General features: G+C 37.3%; 1 protein-coding gene across 4 annotated transcripts; it reads left to right on the top strand.

Moving 5' to 3' along the window:
• Positions 1 to 656: 656 nt before the first annotated feature.
• Positions 657 to 18,424, top strand: LOC127979371 (stromal membrane-associated protein 2). Of its 4 annotated transcripts, XM_052584788.1 has the most exons (11): positions 657 to 895; positions 1,005 to 1,245; positions 12,483 to 12,616; positions 12,703 to 12,788; positions 12,938 to 13,016; positions 13,084 to 13,161; positions 13,539 to 13,611; positions 13,692 to 13,819; positions 13,941 to 14,112; positions 14,200 to 14,498; positions 15,387 to 18,424. In XM_052584788.1, exons 2-11 carry the CDS (start codon positions 1,143 to 1,145, stop codon positions 15,510 to 15,512), a joined length of 1,278 nt encoding a protein of 425 aa, XP_052440748.1. In that variant the 5' UTR covers positions 657 to 895; positions 1,005 to 1,142; the 3' UTR covers positions 15,513 to 18,424. The 4 variants fall into 4 exon arrangements, with proteins under 4 accessions (XP_052440748.1, XP_052440750.1, XP_052440749.1 ...); XM_052584790.1 differs by having other exon boundaries at positions 658 to 1,245; positions 13,102 to 13,161; XM_052584789.1 differs by having other exon boundaries at positions 658 to 1,245; positions 13,692 to 13,813.
• The last annotated feature ends 796 nt before the right edge of the window (positions 18,425 to 19,220 follow it).

Genomic DNA, 19,220 nt, shown 5'->3' with positions numbered 1-19,220 from the left:
CTATTTGTGAATTTTTCTTTTCAGTTTTTTTTTTTTTTTTTTTTTTTTTTTTTTTTTAGTAACTTGACATTAGATTTCTTATTTCATTAAGCAGCATTTAAAATCTTATCTAATTTTATAAGTGTACTGTATTTTATTTCAATTAACAAAAAAAAATGTTTGTACTAGTGTTTAGCTGCAGTTTTTGTTAGCGATAACAACACTGATATAGAATGAACTTTAACAGTGGGATCTATCCTTTAATAATCTGTAATGGGCTGTTAAACTAAATGTAAACACTAAAAATCACTGAACACAATCATTGTCACAATCTTTTTATTTCATTAATTTTAACACATGAATCAATAAAAAAAAACAGTGATCATAATAATAATAAAAAATACACTGGGAACACATTTTCAACCTTTTTGCTAAAATCTGTATAGCCTGCCCTACTTCGTTTGAAAGTAATACAAAACCATTGAAGGGGGGGGAGGGGTATTCGATTAATTTAACTTTTGACTTGTTAGTAAGCTACTAATTATCCTTAATACATCATGCCTGCGTGACAACACGACCATGAATGAATGTTACACTGTGTTCGCAGTGTCGTTTTTCCCCGCAGGGTGGCGCAATTTCCCATATTCTTGAAATTACACAAAGAGGTTGTAATTCACGTCATTGAGCAGCGAACATCACGACCGCAGTTGTCTATGAAAAGACGGATTTAGTTGTGCCGTCTTTTACACTCTGAATGTTTTTAAACAGCACATGTCTGGCGACCGGAAGTAGGCACAACAGATGCAGTGCTGTGACTAAGCGAGAGTAATAACGTTAGGTTACTCGATATGTGTCTCTGATACTGCGGGTGGAAAGTTGGCTGTTAAGGACCAGCGAATGTACAGCGAGGAATATGGTGTTGTTTTTATATGAGCAGTGGTTCAATGCATTTTCCTCTTCCTGGTATGATTAGCGGAAGCCAGCAGTACAGTAACGTTAGTGTGTGTTTGTCTCTTCATCTGCAGCAGCAGCAGCCGGTTGTGACAGACAGCGATCCACTTCCCGGTGTGTTTCATTAACGGACAGACATCTGAACATCTTCTCAGCGGCGTTGGACTATTGAATACGGAGTAGGTATATCAGTGAGAGACTGATTTCTGAAGATGACGGGTAAATCAGTCAAAGACATTGACCGCTATCAGACTGTTCTCACATCTCTTCTCGCGCTGGAGGAAAACAAGTTTTGCGCTGATTGTAACGCCAAAGGTAAGATTCATATTTCACTTTATCTTTGCATTAAACAAATACAAAATAAATAGTTAGAAACTGAGTTTATGGTCAGTGTTTGTGTGTGTGAGAGAGGTTTGGGTTAGGCCCTGTGTGTTTTACATCAGTTGGGTTGGGTGTGATGATGATGAATCGGATCTTTTTGATGAATCGGTTGAACCGGTCTGGGTTTGTATGTTTCCTGAAAGGCTTGTAAGACAGTTTTAAGCCAGAAACAGCTCGCTCACTTTAATAACTGTCTCTTGACATATCCAACAGTAGGGTAATGAGAGAGATATGCTACTAAATTGACATTAAGTTAAACGAGAGCTGAACTGTTTTGTAAAATGTTATTTTTTAAAACAACTTGTTTCATATCCTTGTAGATCTACAAGGATATGAAACGAGTTGTTTTTAAAAAAATAGTATTTTATAAAACTTTTCTTATTATATTTCTTCATTAGTAAATGGCAATTATTTACGTTCTATAAAATATTTTTTTTTATGAGCTGGTTGGCTGGACTGAATTGGGACACATGAAATTATATACACATTTATTTAACAAAACATAATTAAAAAAAAAATTATAACCAGGAATATGCCTCTATGGCCTTATTAAAATGTTTTATAGCATAAAAAAGTACCACGTGATGACAAAGTCCAAATATGAAAATTCCTGTTTTCATACTAATTGTTTGAAAAGAACTGTTTGAAATAACCGATTCAAGTTAATGAATCGCCATTTGTCTGGTGTGATTTTTCCGCATGCACATAATATCTGTTCAGGTGTGGTGCATAAACAAATGTTACTCGACATTTTTTTTGTCTTGTCTACTAAGAGACAACAGAAAAAATCCTGTTGTTTTGCGCATGCATACAAAACAACAAAGCAGATTTTTGCATTTATCTTCTCACTTTGTCAGCTACAAGGTACAATTTTAAGCAAAAGAAAACACTAGTCAAAGTAATAGGCCTTGTGCAATACAGCTGTTTTTGCAACTAATTCGTGCATCAGCACAACCTTTTTTTTTTTTTTCTTAATGGATACAGGATTTATTTATTTATTTGCTTGTTTATTTTTTCTAAATAACCACTGTATTGATTGGACCATGGGATAAAGAGTTGAAATAACATTTTGTTTTCAGCTTGAGATTGCACTAAGAGGATATTGCTGTTGTGGTTAAATTTCACATTATCTTGTGTTGCACAACATTGCACAAATCACAGTACACACATAAACAGTTGTGCTAGCCAAACTATGCTGCTTCTGTGATTCTGCTTTCAAACACTTTATGTTGGCAGACTTCCCTGTTTGACCTCCAGCCCTAATGGGACACAGTTCTGCCCTTCTTCTTGTTCTGAGTGGCCGGCTGCTATTGGTCAGATGTAATCTGTGTTCCCAGCCCTCCCTGTCTTGTACTGCCTTGTACTGAGCTTGTTTGAATGCTCCACTTCTTGCTTTGAAAGTGCCACTTGGTTGGTTAACATGTCTGTTCCCTTTTTCATACTCCGAAACACAAATATGTCTAAACATTGTTACCCTGGGGTAGGAGGAGAAGCATGGGAAGTACAGCCACACCATTTCCTCGCTTTGAAAAAAAGGAAATGATCCTACAAGCAGTAAAATCCATTCTTGTAAACAGCAGCTTGCAGAGGTCAAGCAAGGCTAACAGGTTAGATTATCAATGCAAGAGTCATTTTCACATGTAATCACACAGAAACAAACAAGCTGTATTTTGTGTTTCAACTGTGGCGGAAGTTGTGTTTAATGGTTAACTGACATTTTGTGCTTTTTGAACTCATTACTGCTTCTCTGTATAGCACTTTGCCGTAGTGATACTATGCCTTTACACTTCTGAATAGGGCAGGTGGTTCAAAGACCTAATGAGCAACTTGTGCTGAAGAGTTTAAGGTGTGGAAATCATCCTGTTTCTTTTTACAGGCTACACAGTTTCCACAGCACACAAGAGTTGTGCATCATAGGGAAGATCGTTGTTATTGTTGAAGAGTGGCATGTGATAGACAGAGTATTGTGTTGGTACCGCCCTGCCATGTGTTTTGTCTGCAGGGCACAAAATTCACATTTTTGTCCATGGTAAATGATTGTAAGCACATTCAGAAATAGACGCAGCTATTGTGTTGTTGTTGTTGTAGGAAGCTGCAGTAACGGAGTTTAAGTACAGTATAGATTTCCTTTGATGGCTTCCTTTAAGCGTGTTATGTTAGCAACATTGTGTGGTGGTAACTAGGTACTTGTTTTTTCCTGTTATGGCTGAAGCTCACTTTCAGCAGTCTGTAATTTAAAGTTGAGCTGCAATCATGGAGGTTATACAAGTAGCTATAATCAGGGGTGCACATAAGTGGTCCGCAGGTCCTTATGCATGATCAAAATAAAAAATTCGTAATATAAACATGTTCTGACAGCGCATTTGCGTACATACATGGTTGACAGCTGTTAATGCACAGTTACCATTTTGGATCACAAACTGTACTATATAAGTTTTATTCTCAACCTGAAAGCATAAATCTAGGCCTACCGTTTCAAAGCACAATACAAAACTGTGACATTCATCCACTGACGCGCTTTAATCAGCAGCAGCGCTAAATCCAGAAGCGTGTATACTTACTTGCCGGCAACCCGCCAAAATAAAAGCCTGCTGATTTTAAGTTTGAATATGATGGAAACGCTTTTGTTTATTTATTTTTAGACGCTTTTTTCCAAAGCGACTTAAAATTGGGGAATACATAAAGCGATTCTTCTTAAAGATACAAAACAAAGTAGTAAACATTTTATTTTTAAGTTTATTTACAATAAAATAAATGCATTTATATTTAATACTAGGACTCCTTTTTTATTTTTAATGATATTATCACACTATTATTTAGTTTATTTACTATTATTTAATTTTTAAAAAACTAAATAAAGTGTAATAATATTATAACTATTATTAATTCATTTTTTATTGTAGCATTTAATGGGTCTCTCTATATGCAGTGTGAGGACCAAACCAAATCTCCAGGTTCTCTTATGAGATTATGTGCACCCCTGGATATAATAATCTCTAGAGTTCAACTGATGCCGGCATTTAACGATGGATTCGTTGAGCTGCTGGAACAGCTGGAACTGTGTGCATCTCTCATTAAAGGACTGTTTCTTATCTTCATGTCTGTCATCGTTTACACTTACATCCTTTCTCATTGTGTGTGTGGTCCTTTCAGTTCCTTTATTTCGTTGTTTAGTGGCAGTTTGCTTGTATGTGGGAGACAGTCTTTGTTTAAACAGCTGAATGAAACGGAAATCAAAGAGCGGAAGTGGTTTCACATGTGACTTTTTCTCCCAGAACACCTTGGTATGAGGCTCATTTGCATTCTCTTGTTCTGCCGTTGTCATGGAGATATCGCTGTGGAGGCTGGAGTGGAATGAGGATGTGGTGCTGGGGGACACGATGGCTGTCCCTTATAGACCCTTTCAGTCTCTCACCGTGGAGCCAGTGTACTTCTGTTCCAACACGGGCTCATTGGAAAAATGTGTCTTAGTCTTCAAAATTTTTTGCTTTTGCATTTTGCTACGCTTTCAAAATAAAATGTTCAACCTCACTAGATGTAAATTGTCACTAGAATGATATTTCGCATTTGAAAATAACACAAAATGCATAGCACCTCAAACCCAACATAACCAAGTGTTAACAAAAGCAAACTTAAAAACATAAAGATAAAAACATATTCACCATGTTGTTTCAGCTTGCTTTCATAAGTGTTTGACCTCTTTTATCGTGGCTTGTGCTGTACTAGGTGAGCTCCCGAGCAATTTTACTTCAGAAAAGCCAATCAAATGGAGTTGGTTATGTGTTTTATTGGGAAAGAAACCACACAAAATAATCAGAACTATAATTACAAATTGTTGTAATAGTAAAAAATGTTAAGTGTTTTACTGTCACTAGTGGCCATTTTAGCTGGAAACTGCAGTGAATTGAATTAATTGGTACGTTTTCTGAGTTCTGTAAAAATGTATATTCTCTAGTGTGATGCATTCAGCAACTCTTAGCTCTAAATTCATGAACTAAACAAACTAGTTGTTGTGAGAAAATGAAACCAGTGAGAAAATGGTTGTAATGGCATCTAATAAACAAGAACATACAAGGATACCATTTGAATGTATTTGCAAAGACATTTCTTTGATGTTTCTGATCATTTTTAATAGGCTATATCAGATGTTGATTCCGTGCATCATGTGCTAGAAGCATCACTATCTCTTTGTAACATTTAGTTTTGAGTTATACAGTTGTTATTTTAGAAGCTGATGCACAACTCAGGAATGAATGAAAGGCTTTTATTCACATGGTTGCCACATGATGCTCTTCACTTCACTGTAAGTATTTAGTACTCTCTACAGTCCAGGAACGGTAGCACTTTATTTTACAGTCCTGTTCCTCATGTACATACTATGTACTTATTATAGTAATTACAATAACTAGGTAATAACTAGGTACTAACCCTGAACCTACCCCTAAATCTAACCCTACCCCATTGTAGTTACCTTGTGTTACCAGAACTTTCTTAGATAAATACACTGTAAGTACACTATAATTACATGTTAGTACACGTGCTGTAAAATAAAGTGCAACCCCAGGAACATTGGTTAAGAGGCTAAATAAACAATCAAGAAATTAAAGTAAATACGCAACGAACTTTTAATGTTAAAAGAAAATCCAAAGAAGATGCTGTCATCATTTTGGTTCTTCGAAATGTCTTTTTTTGCGTGTGTTCAACAGAAGACAGAAACTCATACAGGTTTGGAACAACATGTTAAATTATGAGGGTGATTTTCTTTTTTGGTTTTCCCTTTAGCACTAAAAAAATATTAAACTATTCCTTTAATATGATCTATCTTCACAAAATTAGGATGAATATATAAATTATAGGAGAAGTATATGCAGGCTTCTTTAGAATCTGCATCAGTAATTTCGGACCACAATAATGTTTGCAGATCACATTCACCATGATTTTGACAAGATAACACATTGCCTTTGGCAGCCCTCATTTAAATAGAGCGTCTGGAAATGTGAACTTTAGTTCCTGTAGTCTGCACATTCCCAGGGTCTGACCTGTGTGGTCACTGCTTTGGCACACTTATAAAATGGTATTTGGTATATATGGAGTTAACACTTGGTTCAAAAACTGGTGTTAGTAATGTTGTATATTTAGGTGTTGCAGACGTCCTACAATTAATGAGAGACATCATAACAGAGCTACAACCGGCCCCGTTCTCCAAGTGTCCCGTCGGTTTTGGAGATTAGCATGAGAGTCAGACTGCAGACTTCATGTCTACATAATTAAGAACAAGGCCTGTCTTCAATGAATTTTTATCCTGAATAAAACAAGAAGCCCATCTGCTCTGAGAGTGCCAGAGTCAGTTCATGTCCTCTGGTTATTTTGCGATAGGAGAAGCCCTAAGGTTCCCAGAAAAACTGGCAGCGTTACAGACCAGCAATCCCTCAAGCCATTTGGAGAAACTGGGTCTTTAGTTCACAGCCCGGTCTGTGATTCCCCCATAATGCTTTTCTTAGTGCCGATCCATTTAGAGCTTCTCAGATTCTTGTTTTGAGATGTGAGACTAATGCACCTAATGCATCCTGAACAGGTCTGTCTAGTTTCTATGTATTCAAGAGAATGTCCACTATCTGTGTGTTAGGCCCCATGTTTGTTTGGTACACATCCTCTGACAGCAGGGCCAACCAAAGTCCATGTTTTCTGTTTCTTCTTTCTTGTTGTTTGGTTCAGGAGCGCTCCCGCGCGTGTGTGTTGTTGCATCCCTCTTTTGGCAGACTAGAGTGCTGTCTGTCAGAGGAACACATTGTAGATCACAGCATCTTAATGTAACTTTAACAGCAACATTACGACAGCTTTGCGGCCCTGTACATTTCCACACAGACACTGTACAAAAGACTCCTGTCGAGCTGGAGGGAAGATGTTCACTCTTTCTTGTAGATCAACAGTCTGTGTCAAGGAAATGCAGGGCTCCATATTAAAAACGGTGTCTGCCAGTAGCTCTGATTTGATCTGCCTACAGTACATACCATTTTAGCAACATTTTACACTATACAGTACCGTTCAAAGGTTTAGGTTTTGAAAAAGTTTTTCTTTTGAACTTTTTATTTGTCAAAGAATACTTCATGTAATTTTCTAATACATTTAAAAAATCTCCATTGATGAAAATAACAATAATAAAATTTCTTGAGCAGCAAATCAGCCTATTAGAATAATTTCTGAAGGATCGTGTGACAATAATAGAAGACTGGAGTAAAGGCTGGTGAAAATTCATCACAGGAATAAATTACATATAAATGTAAATCTAATAAAACCAAAAATGATTATTTGTAATTTTATGATAATATTTTACGCGATTTGCTGTTATTTTGATAAAATAAACACAGGCTCGGTTAGCATAAGATACTTTTTTGTTACATTAAAAATAAAAAAGTAGTGTGTAAATATGATTATTTGTAATAAATGTATAAAATTAGTAAGAATGCAGAATATATAATTTAATTTGGTCCCATAATATTCATATGTTAAATATAATAATAATAATAATAATAATAATATAATAATAATAAAAATAATAATAATAATAATAATAATAATAATTATTATTATTATTATTATTATTATTATTATTAATAATTCCTTACATTTATATAGCGCTTTTCTAGGCACGCAAAGCACTTTACATTGTCGGGGTACCACCACCAGTGTGCAGCATCCACCTGGATGATGTGACGGCAGCCATAGTGCGCCAGAACGCCCACCACACTCCAGCTTACTGGTGGAGAGGAGACAGAGTGGATGTGGGAATTGTTGGGAGGCCATGATGGTCAGAGGCCAATGGGCGAATTTAGCCAGGATGCCGAGGTCACACCTCTACTCTTTTCGAAAGACATCCTGGTATTTTTACTGACCACAGAGAGTCAGGACCTCGGTTTAACGTCTCATCCGAAGGATGGTGCATGTTGACAGTATAGTGTCCCCATCACTACACTGGGATGCTAGGACCCACACACCCCCTGCTGGCCTCACTAGCACCTCTTCCAGCAGCAACCTAGTTTTCTCAGGAGGTGTCCCATCCCTGTACTGACCAGGCTCAGCTCTGCTTAACTTCAGTGGGCAACCGGTCTTGGGCTCCAGGGTGATATGGCTGCCGGTTAAAAATGTATTTAAAGTACATAATGTGTTCTATTTCATGTTTTAATGTATTTATAAATCAAGTACAACATACGTTTTTTTATATTTATTTATATACTTGTCCTGTATTTATCAACAAATATATGGGGATAAAATCTTGTCTGTTAGCCAGCTACTGGACACCGTTTAATAAAACAGAAGATTCTTGTGGTGGTCATTTAGGGAATATTGAGCTGTGATGCTCATTCCACTCAGGATCCACTCAGATCATTAGGATCGAGTCAGTTAGAAATACACAAAACAAGGGGAGTCCGCTTTTAGCTATTATGCCCTTCACAGTTAGAACCAGCTTCCAGAAGATATCAGATGTGTTAAAACATTAGTCACGTTTAATTCCAGACTTAAAACTCATCTGTTTAGCTGTGCATTTATTGAATAAGCACTGTGCTACCTTGCACTCGATTTTATATATAATCATTTTCTATTCTTAACTGTTTTAAATTCATTTATTTTTAATGATAGTTTTACTTCCTTTTATGTAAAGCACTTGAATTACCATTGTGTATGAAATGTGCTATACAAATAAACTTGCCTTGCATTGCCTCTGTACTATTGTGCCTACCATAAAAAATAAATAATAATAATTATAAAGAAAACAACACACATCTCATCTATAAGCTGCCTATTCAAGGAATCTTGTCTATTTTCCCACTGGGTTCAAATCCCAAACTGTGAGTACAAGCATGGTGAAGTTTGGTTTAGCAAGTACCACTAGTAAACAGGTGGCTTGGCGTGTGTCCTTTCTCAGACTCTCGCTCTAACACGCTAATAAGTGTGATCTGCTTGTGCGAATCTATCTGTTCAGTTCTGCATCTCTTTTGTGCTTCACCCTGAAACCTGCCTGACTCCACATGTCTGTTTATCACAGCCGCACATGTTCTTCAGTCCGTCCTCCATCCCACATGAAAACTCTCTCTCTCTCTCTCTCTCTCTCTCTCTCTCTCTCTCTCTCTCTCTCTCTCTCTCTCTGTGCTTGAGCTGACGTCCTCCAGTAATACCGCTCAAGCTGATTACCCCTTAGCCATGCAGGGTTCAGCGGGAGACGGAGAGAGAGGAGGAATATTTGTAGGTGGAGGATGAATAGGTAATCTAAAGAGGCCCACAGCACACAAGAGCTCATCAAAATTGTGTTTTATACAGCTGCAGTGAACCAGCATGCGTCCCGTTGGGAATATCCCTTTCCTCTGGCACAGGGCCATCTCACATTAGAGCCTGTGCCAAATCTCAGATGACCGTGAGCATACTGCAGACGTAAACCCAAGCCCTGGTGCTCCTCTAAGGGCCAAATCAACACATTTATAGCGGAATAAATATCAGAGCTCCGATTTCATGATTGGATTTTGGCTTTCCCAAGTTTTTTCTGGTACAAAGAAACTGAAAACAAACAAGGTTAGATGGTCCGCTTTTAGCCTCTCCATTGATTTCCAGAATACAGACTGGTCCACTTCCGCCCACTTAAACAGGAAGAGACCATCTGAATGACATTTAAAGCTCCCATCCACAGTTTATTTGTTTTATGTGCTGTTTAGGAGTGAGTGCATCTGAAATAGCATCAGATAACAGCACAATAATAGAATAGTGCAATAAATAAATGAATGTATGTTCGTTAGTTATATGGCTCAATCAGAAGTCCAGTGGTGCTTTTGTTAGTTCATTTATTTGAAGAACTTATTTCACATATATAACTTAGAAAATTCATTTTGCAGTCCTGTTTGTGAATATTTAATTTATTTTTAAGGTTCTTTTCAATTGATTCAACCAATATAGTCAATTTCCTAAACAAATGACTCTCATGAGTTGAATCTTTTTCATTGAATCACTTACTATATTCATAATATGTAGACAAAAATATACACTGTTTTTTTCAGTAATATTTTACAGATATTCATGAATAAAATATGCTATCATATTGTTCGCTGTTCAAAAAAATTTAAATACCACTTTATTTTAAGGTGTCCTTGTTACACTTTACATGTACTTACTATTAAAAAAAACACTTAATTATGCATATACATGCAAGCATAACCCTAACCATATAGTAGATGCATGTAGTTAAATAATATTGCCCGGTACTTAAATATATAATTACACTGTAACAAGGACACCTGAAAATAGTGTAACACATTATTGTTAATATTATAACATATATTATATATATATATATATATATATATATATATATATATATATATATATATATATATATATATATATATATATATATATATATATATATATATATATATATAATTAATAATAACAGTTTTCTACTTTAATATATTTAATATATTCCTGTGATGGCAAAATGTAATTTTCAGAAGCTACTACATCTTCAGTATAACACAATCTTTCAGAAAACATTAATATGCTGATTTGGTGCAAAGACACATTATTATTATTATTATTATTATTATTATTATTATTATTGGAAACAGTTGTGCTGGTAAACATTTTGGGTGGAAACTATTGTACATTTTTAAAAGATTATTTTTGATGAATAGGAAGTTCAAAAGAACAGAATTAAAAATATATATATATTATAATGCTAATTATTAAAATATACAATTTTTAGAAATATGAAAGTTTTTACTCTTTCTTTTGATGAATTTTATTCATTCTTACTAAATAAAACTGTTGTTTATTTTTCTAATAAAACTACTAAAAGAATAATTCCATAGAATTGCTGAACAAACAGAATCGTTAAAATGATTCTGTTTCTTTTCCTACTCAAAATATATATATTTTTTTTTTCCAAAGATTTAATGCAAAGCAAACTTTGTCAAATCCAGTTACTTCCACACAACCCTCAGAATCTGATTGGAGTTTGTTATTTTTAAAAGTGCTTTTGAGTTCTGTATGCAGTACGCACGAGACTGTCAGAGGACGGCCCATGGGCGTGTCGTATTGATGCTTACTCAAGGTTAGAGGCAAACTGTCTATTATGCGTCAGATTAGATCCACTCAGATGAATATAAGCACAGCAGGTGCGCTGTGTGAACAGCAGGTATGACCGTCCCAGAAGGCTGTGGGCTTGTTCCAGAGAACTCTAAGCAATTAAGCAGAACTGTTGCCACAACAATCCTCTGTGACATCACATCAGGAGACCAGCCAGAACTGTAACTTAATGTAGTCCTGCCACCTACTGGCCAAAACTGATATCGCGTCAGAAGAAAAGCTCAATGTTTGTCTTAGCCATCGTCTTTGAAGCTTGCTCATGTCTCGAGAGAGTACAGTTACATAACGTGTTTGAAGTAGAAAAAAATGGTGATAACAGCACGTATATATGCACCTTGAGGCATGGTTCTGATTCAGATGAGTTTGTTGAAGGTAGTGTGGGCTTTATCATGACTGTGTGTCTTCATACACCTGTAATTTAAGAGCAGTGGGAAGGACTACAGATGCTGCAGGGGCTGGTGGGTGTGTGTTATCAGCGTTGTGCCAGTGTGTCCACATGACTGCCCAAACTGGATTAGTCATTGCAGTGCGTGAAGCTGCTTATTTTCTCTTCTAATGCCAAGCAGGAGAATGTAAATATCACTCCTCAGCAGGCTCCCTCTATCTCCCGCTCCCTTCTGTCTGTGTTTTTCTGTCCATTCTCTCCTTCACTGACTCATTAAATGGCTTCAGTCAGGGTTGGGCTGAATTCAGATTTTGAGAACTGGCTCACTTTCAATCTACAGAATGGCATTTGAATTGAATTGGCCACACCCCACAGGAAGTTGTATTGGAATGACCGGAAGAGGAACCTGTTGAATTTTAAAGGATATGTGACACCATCTGCAAAAATTAATGTTGGTGTCAAATTTTTGTGACAAAGAACTTTTTGAATAAATTAGAGCATTCCGGGAAATGAATCGCTCTTCTACAATGATTGATAAAAATTTTAGTTTTTTAAGATGTAATGATCTTTTGAATTAAATTCCTGAATTTCAGTATTAATTAGACTATTTTTATCATTAAAAATAGATTAAACTGTAGTTTTCTTTGTCCATCAGGTCCCAGATGGGCTTCCTGGAATCTTGGAATCTTCATTTGTATCCGCTGTGCAGGAATCCATCGGAATCTTGGCGTTCACATATCACGAGTTAAATCTGTAAACCTGGACCAGTGGACTCATGAGCAGATACAGGTAAGCTTTGTGGATCAAGGTTTCTGCTTTTATGTGTGATCTGTGTGTATGGCTGATTGATATGGATGAGTTTGTGTTGTGCTCAGTCTGTTCAGGAGATGGGGAATGCCAAAGCTCGGCGACTATACGAGGCCTTTTTACCAAAGTGCTTCCAGCGCCCTGAGACAGACCAGTATCCTTTAACACTGACTGTATATACAGTGTGTGTGTGTGTGTGTGTGTGTGTGTGTGTGTGTGTGTGTGTGTGTGTGTGTGTGTGTGTGCAACGTTAAAGCTTCTTCTCCCCTCCTGTTAAAGGTTTCCTTAAGCTACACCTTACAGAGCGGCTGAGATTTTTATCCGTGACAAATATGATAAGAAGAAATATATGGATAAATGCATTGACATCCAGTCCTTCAGGGTAAGTCCTGAAATGTTGTAATTAAAAATTGTAATTAGAAATTGATTTTGTAAAATAATCAAATTAGTTTTCTTTACATTGTCAGAAAGAAAAGAGTGAGACAGTGACGAAAGAGGCTCCTGTTGTTTTTGAAAAGATGAAGCTGGTGAGTTTCTGCATTTGTGGACTTATTTTAATTGTATTATTTTTATTATAATAAACTATACAAATAATAATTGAAAATGCATTCCTTTAGGAATTCCTATTTGGGTTTTTAGAATAGCAGTATTTGATTTCCGAGTACAATTGTGGTTAATAATATTGGAAGAGACGTTCATGCTTTGTTCTAACCATACACTGCATACCCATATACATAAACTGAACACAACCACAAAACATGTTCATTTTAAAATCCCATTAGAAATTTCTAAAGGAGCCTTCCAAATTGACTTTCAAATTGACATCTTGATTGAACGACTCTCATTTAAATAACAAAATGGTGTTTCCATCGTTAACACATGATGATGTTTGTTTGTCTTTTAGAAAAAAGACGAGTCACAACCATTCAAAAACAGTCCAAAGCAGTCACAGTCCGTTAATGACTTACTAGGACTAGGTAAGAAGCTAACAAACACACCATACACATCAGTACAATCACAATCTAGATGCCTGGTGTTAAAAAACGTTCTTTCTCAGATGCCCCTGCTCCTCAAGCTACCGTGTCCAATGGCAAACCGAGCACTGAAGTCAGTCCCGCCCTCGACCTCTTCAGCTCTCTGCCTGCTGCCGTAAGCACCTCAAACTCCTCCAGGAGCACGGTAAAGGGTCTCAAACAGCCCAGAGTTTTCATGTCATTCTCACTGTCCTTTAACTATCATTTGAGTGTTTCATGCATATAATGCAACCAAGTAGTTTAAGTTTTTTTTTTTTTTTTCTCCACTGTAGCCTAGCTCAGGATCCATGCCTACTGGACGGGTAGCAGCATCAGCGCCCGAAAACCTCAGCCTGTTTCTGGATCCTCCCTCCAAAAGTGAGGACAGCGGAAAAAAGATGTCTAAGGACTCAATCTTGTCCCTGTATAGCAGTACAGCACCACAAACAAACATGGCTGCTCATGGTGAGATTAGATTCAGGCTGAAGGCATATTTGAAATGGTTTCTGTCCCTTTGTGCTGTTTATGCATGTTTATCGGTTTCTGTTTTAGCTGGCATGTACATGGGAGCACCCCAGATGGGCTATGTCCCTGCTGCAGGATACGGCCAATACCAGGCCCTGGGTGCCCAGCAGGGCGTGATGGGGCCTATGATGGCTCCACAGATGAACATACTGGGACAGGCAGGTGTCATGCCGCACACCGGAGTGGCAGCTGCACCTCCGTACATGGCAGGGGTGCAGGGGGGCGTAATGGGAATGCAGAACGGGATGATGGGAAGCGTGGCAGCAGTTCCTCCGCAGGCATATGGAGCACAGCAGGCCCAACAGCTGCAGTGGAACATCAGCCAGGTGACAAGCTCTGAAATCACAATTACCATGCTGACTTGAAACAGCAAATATTCTACGCTTTGTTCACAGTGGTAGCCCAACACATTTTTATGTATGTTTAACTCAAATCCATTTTTGGGTTGGTTACTGCACGAACACCCGTTTTAAAATTTCTAATTAGGTTTCAATCATCATTTACTCACCCTCATGTTGTTCCAGTCATGTATGACTTACTTTCTTCTGTGGACTGTACTGAATGTGCTGTTTATTTTTTTGTTTGATTTAGTTTTTTCCCATGTATTTATCATGAATGTAGACCGTAGTTTTCAATTGAGAATAATATGAAATGTTTTTTGAGCACAGCTTTCCCATCACAGGAATGATTTAAAAGGTTAAAATACACAGCAATTGTAATAATATTCCACAAAATAATACTTATTTTTACTGTATTTATAAATGATGATAATTGCAGCCTTAGTGAGCATGAGACTTCTGGCAAATATGAAGAAAAAAAGTCAAACACCCAATTTTTGAGCATTATTGTTCTTACTCATATAAATGTTAACATACTTTTTGAGTTAATAGTCATTTAAATGTCATCTGTTCCTCAAATGAAGCTGTTGTGTGGCTCATGGAGATGCAGATGCTCTTTTACAATGCATTTCTGAGACTTTTTTTTCACTCTTTTCTTTATGTCTCCTAGTTCCCTGTGGAACATGAGGGCTTCCTTGAAAGCTTCAGTCCCCGTTAATTGTTCTGTATTGACAAAAACAACTGGTATAGGGTTTCTCTTTTGGTGTTCCACTGGAACAACATGAAGGAGAACGAAATGAAATCTACCAAATGGCAGTGTTATTGTTGTTTTCTGTTAATTGCCTGTAATAACCGTTTCTGTTGTCTCTCTCACAGATGACTCAACACATGGCGGGAATCAATTTCTACGGTGCCAGTAACATGATGGGATACGGGCAGCCCATGGGAGGGGCGGCTGCTCCCGGTTCAAATCCAATGCTCGGGTCGCACGTGTGGAAGTGATGTCATAGAGAGAATGAGAGTGGGACAGCGTGTCTGTATTGGTTGGGCTCGGTTGGCACCACGACTGACTGACAGCAGAAGGGGAACAGATTGTAGGAGCTAACACTTTGGGGAGTCGATTAGATGAAGTCTCTACCTCCCTCATTCTCAGAGCCAGATTCTCATGCTTTCCTTCAAACAGTCCCATACTCAGAGAGAGAACAGAAGTGTCATTCGCCATGTAGAGTGTGTATTCGCCTCTCAGCCGAATGTCAGCTTTGAGGTTTTAGATTGATGTGTTTTTGCTGCATCTGCTTGAAGATTTGGTTTTCTGTTCTCTCTCTGATCCGCTTTAAGATGCGAGCACATTTAGCGTTTCTAGGCAAATTTTCACATGCAAAATCTGGTTAGGAATCTGGAGTTTGTGGGCGATTGAGTTCCCTTTGCAGATTTTGCTTGTGAATTTACCACGCTGACCAACAGGAACCTGCTTGGTGTGACTTCTGTGTGAGCTGTGCTTCACACTTCACTGTTGATGATATACAATTGCTCTTTTTGCCCACAGCTTTTCTCCAAAATCACGCTAATGCGACAGCATCTTTAGTTTCAGTTAACAAAGCTTGTTTCATGTCTTCAACACTTTTATCATATATATATCTATATATGTGTGTGTGTGTGTGTATAACAGTCTATGTCTCATCATAAGCATGTTTGCAGTCATAAATGTACAGCTAGAAGCCATTTAAGACCGTAAGTATCTTAAACTTTGATACTGCTGAGGAAAATGTCCATTTTGTGTCTGTGCTATCAGGCTCGGCAATGATACTCTTGTATGGTCGACTTTCTAACGCACAGGGTACAACTAAGCCACTTTGACTTTGCTTTCTGTCACATTCGCTCTCAACTCAGGAGAAATAAAGACTTGGGGGATGAGGGTTCTCGCATCCATCTCATAGCAGGACATTCACATTCAGCCAAAGATTTATTAACGCTCAGCAGTCGGCACAGATCTTTAGAACAGTCCGTTCTAGATGGATCCGTGCTGCTGTTTGTCGTTTCACAGCATTGCGGTTTGACCTCAAGAGTATAATGGCACCATTGATTGTATTGTGCACTGCTTTTCTCCTCGTTACTGAGTGCAGGGTCGCCTCTGGCGGAGAGAACAACATTTTGGGACACTGAGGCTGCAGTTTGGACCGAGACCAAATGAATGTTTCACTCTGACTGCTGCCCGGAGAGCAGTTTACCATGGCCACTGTGTGAAGTTCATTCAAAGTCCATGTGTTTGAACCTAACACCTGCTTCTGAAGTAACCAAATGCAACCATCTTATTTTAAACTAGAGCATGTGAAAAGAAGAAGCTAGGATCCCTCTGAAACGGCTGATAAACAGCCTTGGATGGTTTGCTGGTCTGTTTTACTGGTTTCAGACAGGTTTAGTCTATTTAAGGGCACTTACAGCAGCTAGCCTGGCTTGGATACCAACAAGACCAGAAATCAATCTTAGACTGGTTTGTGTATTTGTTCAGGGTTAAACAGTTGTATGTACATGCATTAAACATGTCTGGGCTTTTGTGTTTATTTTCAGGTCATAGCCACAGAGACTTAAAATGTTCTACCCAGGAAGCGTTCTTTTTTCTTAATGACAGTGATTTGTAAAGAAGTTCACTGCTCCAGGCTTCTCAACATTCTACAATATTTGGTTGCTGGTTTTACTGTAGACCTGAATGTGAAAAAAATGTGTTTGCTATTATTATTACTGATGCTTTTTATACCTTGGTGAATATGTGGGTTGAAACCACTCAGTCATTGTGGTCTTGCACATCACTGTCCTCTACTGGCCAATAAGTGATCATCTGTTATGTACAGTGGTTGTTTGTATCACATCATTTGTTGCTGAATGCCGTTCTTTTTATTGTGCAAAATGTTTAAATTTTAAACTGCACTGCATTTTTTAGGTTTTGAATGTTTGGTTTGTTTATTAGCTGATTAAATGGTACCATTCCTATGTCATAATTAGGCACACGTGAACCATGTTTGTGATATAACGAGACATTACCCTCTGTATATGGTCTTAAGGTTTTATCTTTAATTTAAAACTATTGCGATAATGGCACTTTGCAATAGCAGCTTGTATGCATGAATCGTTCATGGAGAAAGTTTGATTATTAGACAACAATCACTCTGTGTGCATGCTAGACATTCCAAAACCGCAATCATTAGACGTTCACACTGAAGTCAGACTGTATCAGTGGGCTGAAAAGTATTGCTGCTGATTAAATTCATCTCGTCAGTGCATCTGCTTTCAGTTTTCAACCTTCCACTTGAATGTATCAGTCTGGTTTGAGTGATTAGTATCGGGTCATTTAAAGAATGATGTAGTGCAATCTGGGGTCCTGTTTAGAATTTGATATATAATTTTGGCACACCGGTAATCTGTAGAGAAGAAATCATTCTAGAAGTCTTATATAAAATGCAACTGCTACGTATACAGTGCACATTTCATTCAATACATAAAATAAATGCTTTTGTTTTAAGCTAGAGATAAATGTTAAAACCGCTGTTTTCTTAATATGCATCAAATGTTTCCTTTTTGGAATATGGAGGGCTTGTTTTCACACACGCTTGCAGACTCAAGGAAGAGACTCCAACAGCTGTGTAATGGTTTTCATCGATAATTTAGGTGAAACGGTGCTAAAACATCATCTTGGCCACATTACGTTGTGGAGGTCTTGAAGATTCTTCCTCTATGAACTCTCACGTGAGAAGATGTAACTTCATGTAAGTTTCTGTTATGCTGAAGTGATCCCATCATTGTGGCTCACAGTGGATGTGTAGATACAGTATGTCGGTTACTTGCGAAGTTCCTTTTCAGAAATATATTACAAAGGCTTGAATGTGAAATAAGATGATAAATAAACATCTCGACAGCAATTAAGCGTTGCAATGTGATTTTATATGGTGCATTTTCTTTAGTGGCACAAATGCAATTAATTAATAAAATAACAATCATCATCCACACACTAGAAAAAAAAAAAAACTCTTTGGGAGGTGTGGAATATACTCATTCAACTTTTTATGTTAGAATGTTAATTAGTGAATGAAGTGTTTTAGTAAGAGCAGTGATTGCCTGTGTGGAGAATTTGTCCATCATTTGTTTATGGACAAAAGTACTAGGGCACCCCCTTCTAATGAACAGGGTTGACTACTTTAGGAAGTTCCAAGATTAAAAAATCTAATATTAAAGCATATAATGACATTCTAGTGAACTGTTTCTAATTTTATGGCAACAGTTTAGACAGGACATTTATTTTTATTTTTTTAATTCTAACATGACAGTAACTATAAGATAAGGTTAAAAAAGAAATGACTGATCGAGAAGAATTTGACTGGTCTGCAGAAAGCAGAGTCCTAATGCCTCTGTTGTGACTTTAAATGCAGACCTTGAGCCAAAAACTAAAGAAAAAAACAACAACAGTGACTTGTATTTATGGGTAACAGTCATTTTAGACATTTTCAAAACATGCAACAGAGATGGAAATGCAATTTTTTAAATACATAAATTATCTTTCCATCTTTGTTGCCACTGTTTTGGAAGAGCCCTTTTCAGTTCTAAAGAAGGGAGTGTCCCAATACTTTTGTCCACATAGTGTAGGTAGCTTTAGTTTTAGCTTTAGAATTGAAAATTCAAGGATAGGTCTCTGCCGGAAAGTAATGGGAGTTACATGAT

The sequence above is a fragment of the Carassius gibelio genome, chromosome B19, assembly GCF_023724105.1.
Source record: "Carassius gibelio isolate Cgi1373 ecotype wild population from Czech Republic chromosome B19, carGib1.2-hapl.c, whole genome shotgun sequence".
NCBI lineage: Eukaryota > Metazoa > Chordata > Actinopteri > Cypriniformes > Cyprinidae > Carassius > Carassius gibelio.
This window is presented reverse-complemented; position numbering and strand designations above follow the sequence as displayed.

Excerpts from the sequence above, each read along its gene's own strand:
- LOC127979371 (XM_052584788.1), top strand. The coding sequence starts at position 1,143 with ATGACGGGTAAATCAGTCAAAGACATTGACCGCTATCAGACTGTTCTC. Across the intron at positions 1,246-12,482 it reads CGCTGATTGTAACGCCAAAG|GTCCCAGATGGGCTTCCTGG; the intron begins GTAAGATTCATA and ends TTTGTCCATCAG. Across the intron at positions 13,017-13,083 it reads TTGACATCCAGTCCTTCAGG|TTTTCTTTACATTGTCAGAA; the intron begins GTAAGTCCTGAA and ends TAATCAAATTAG.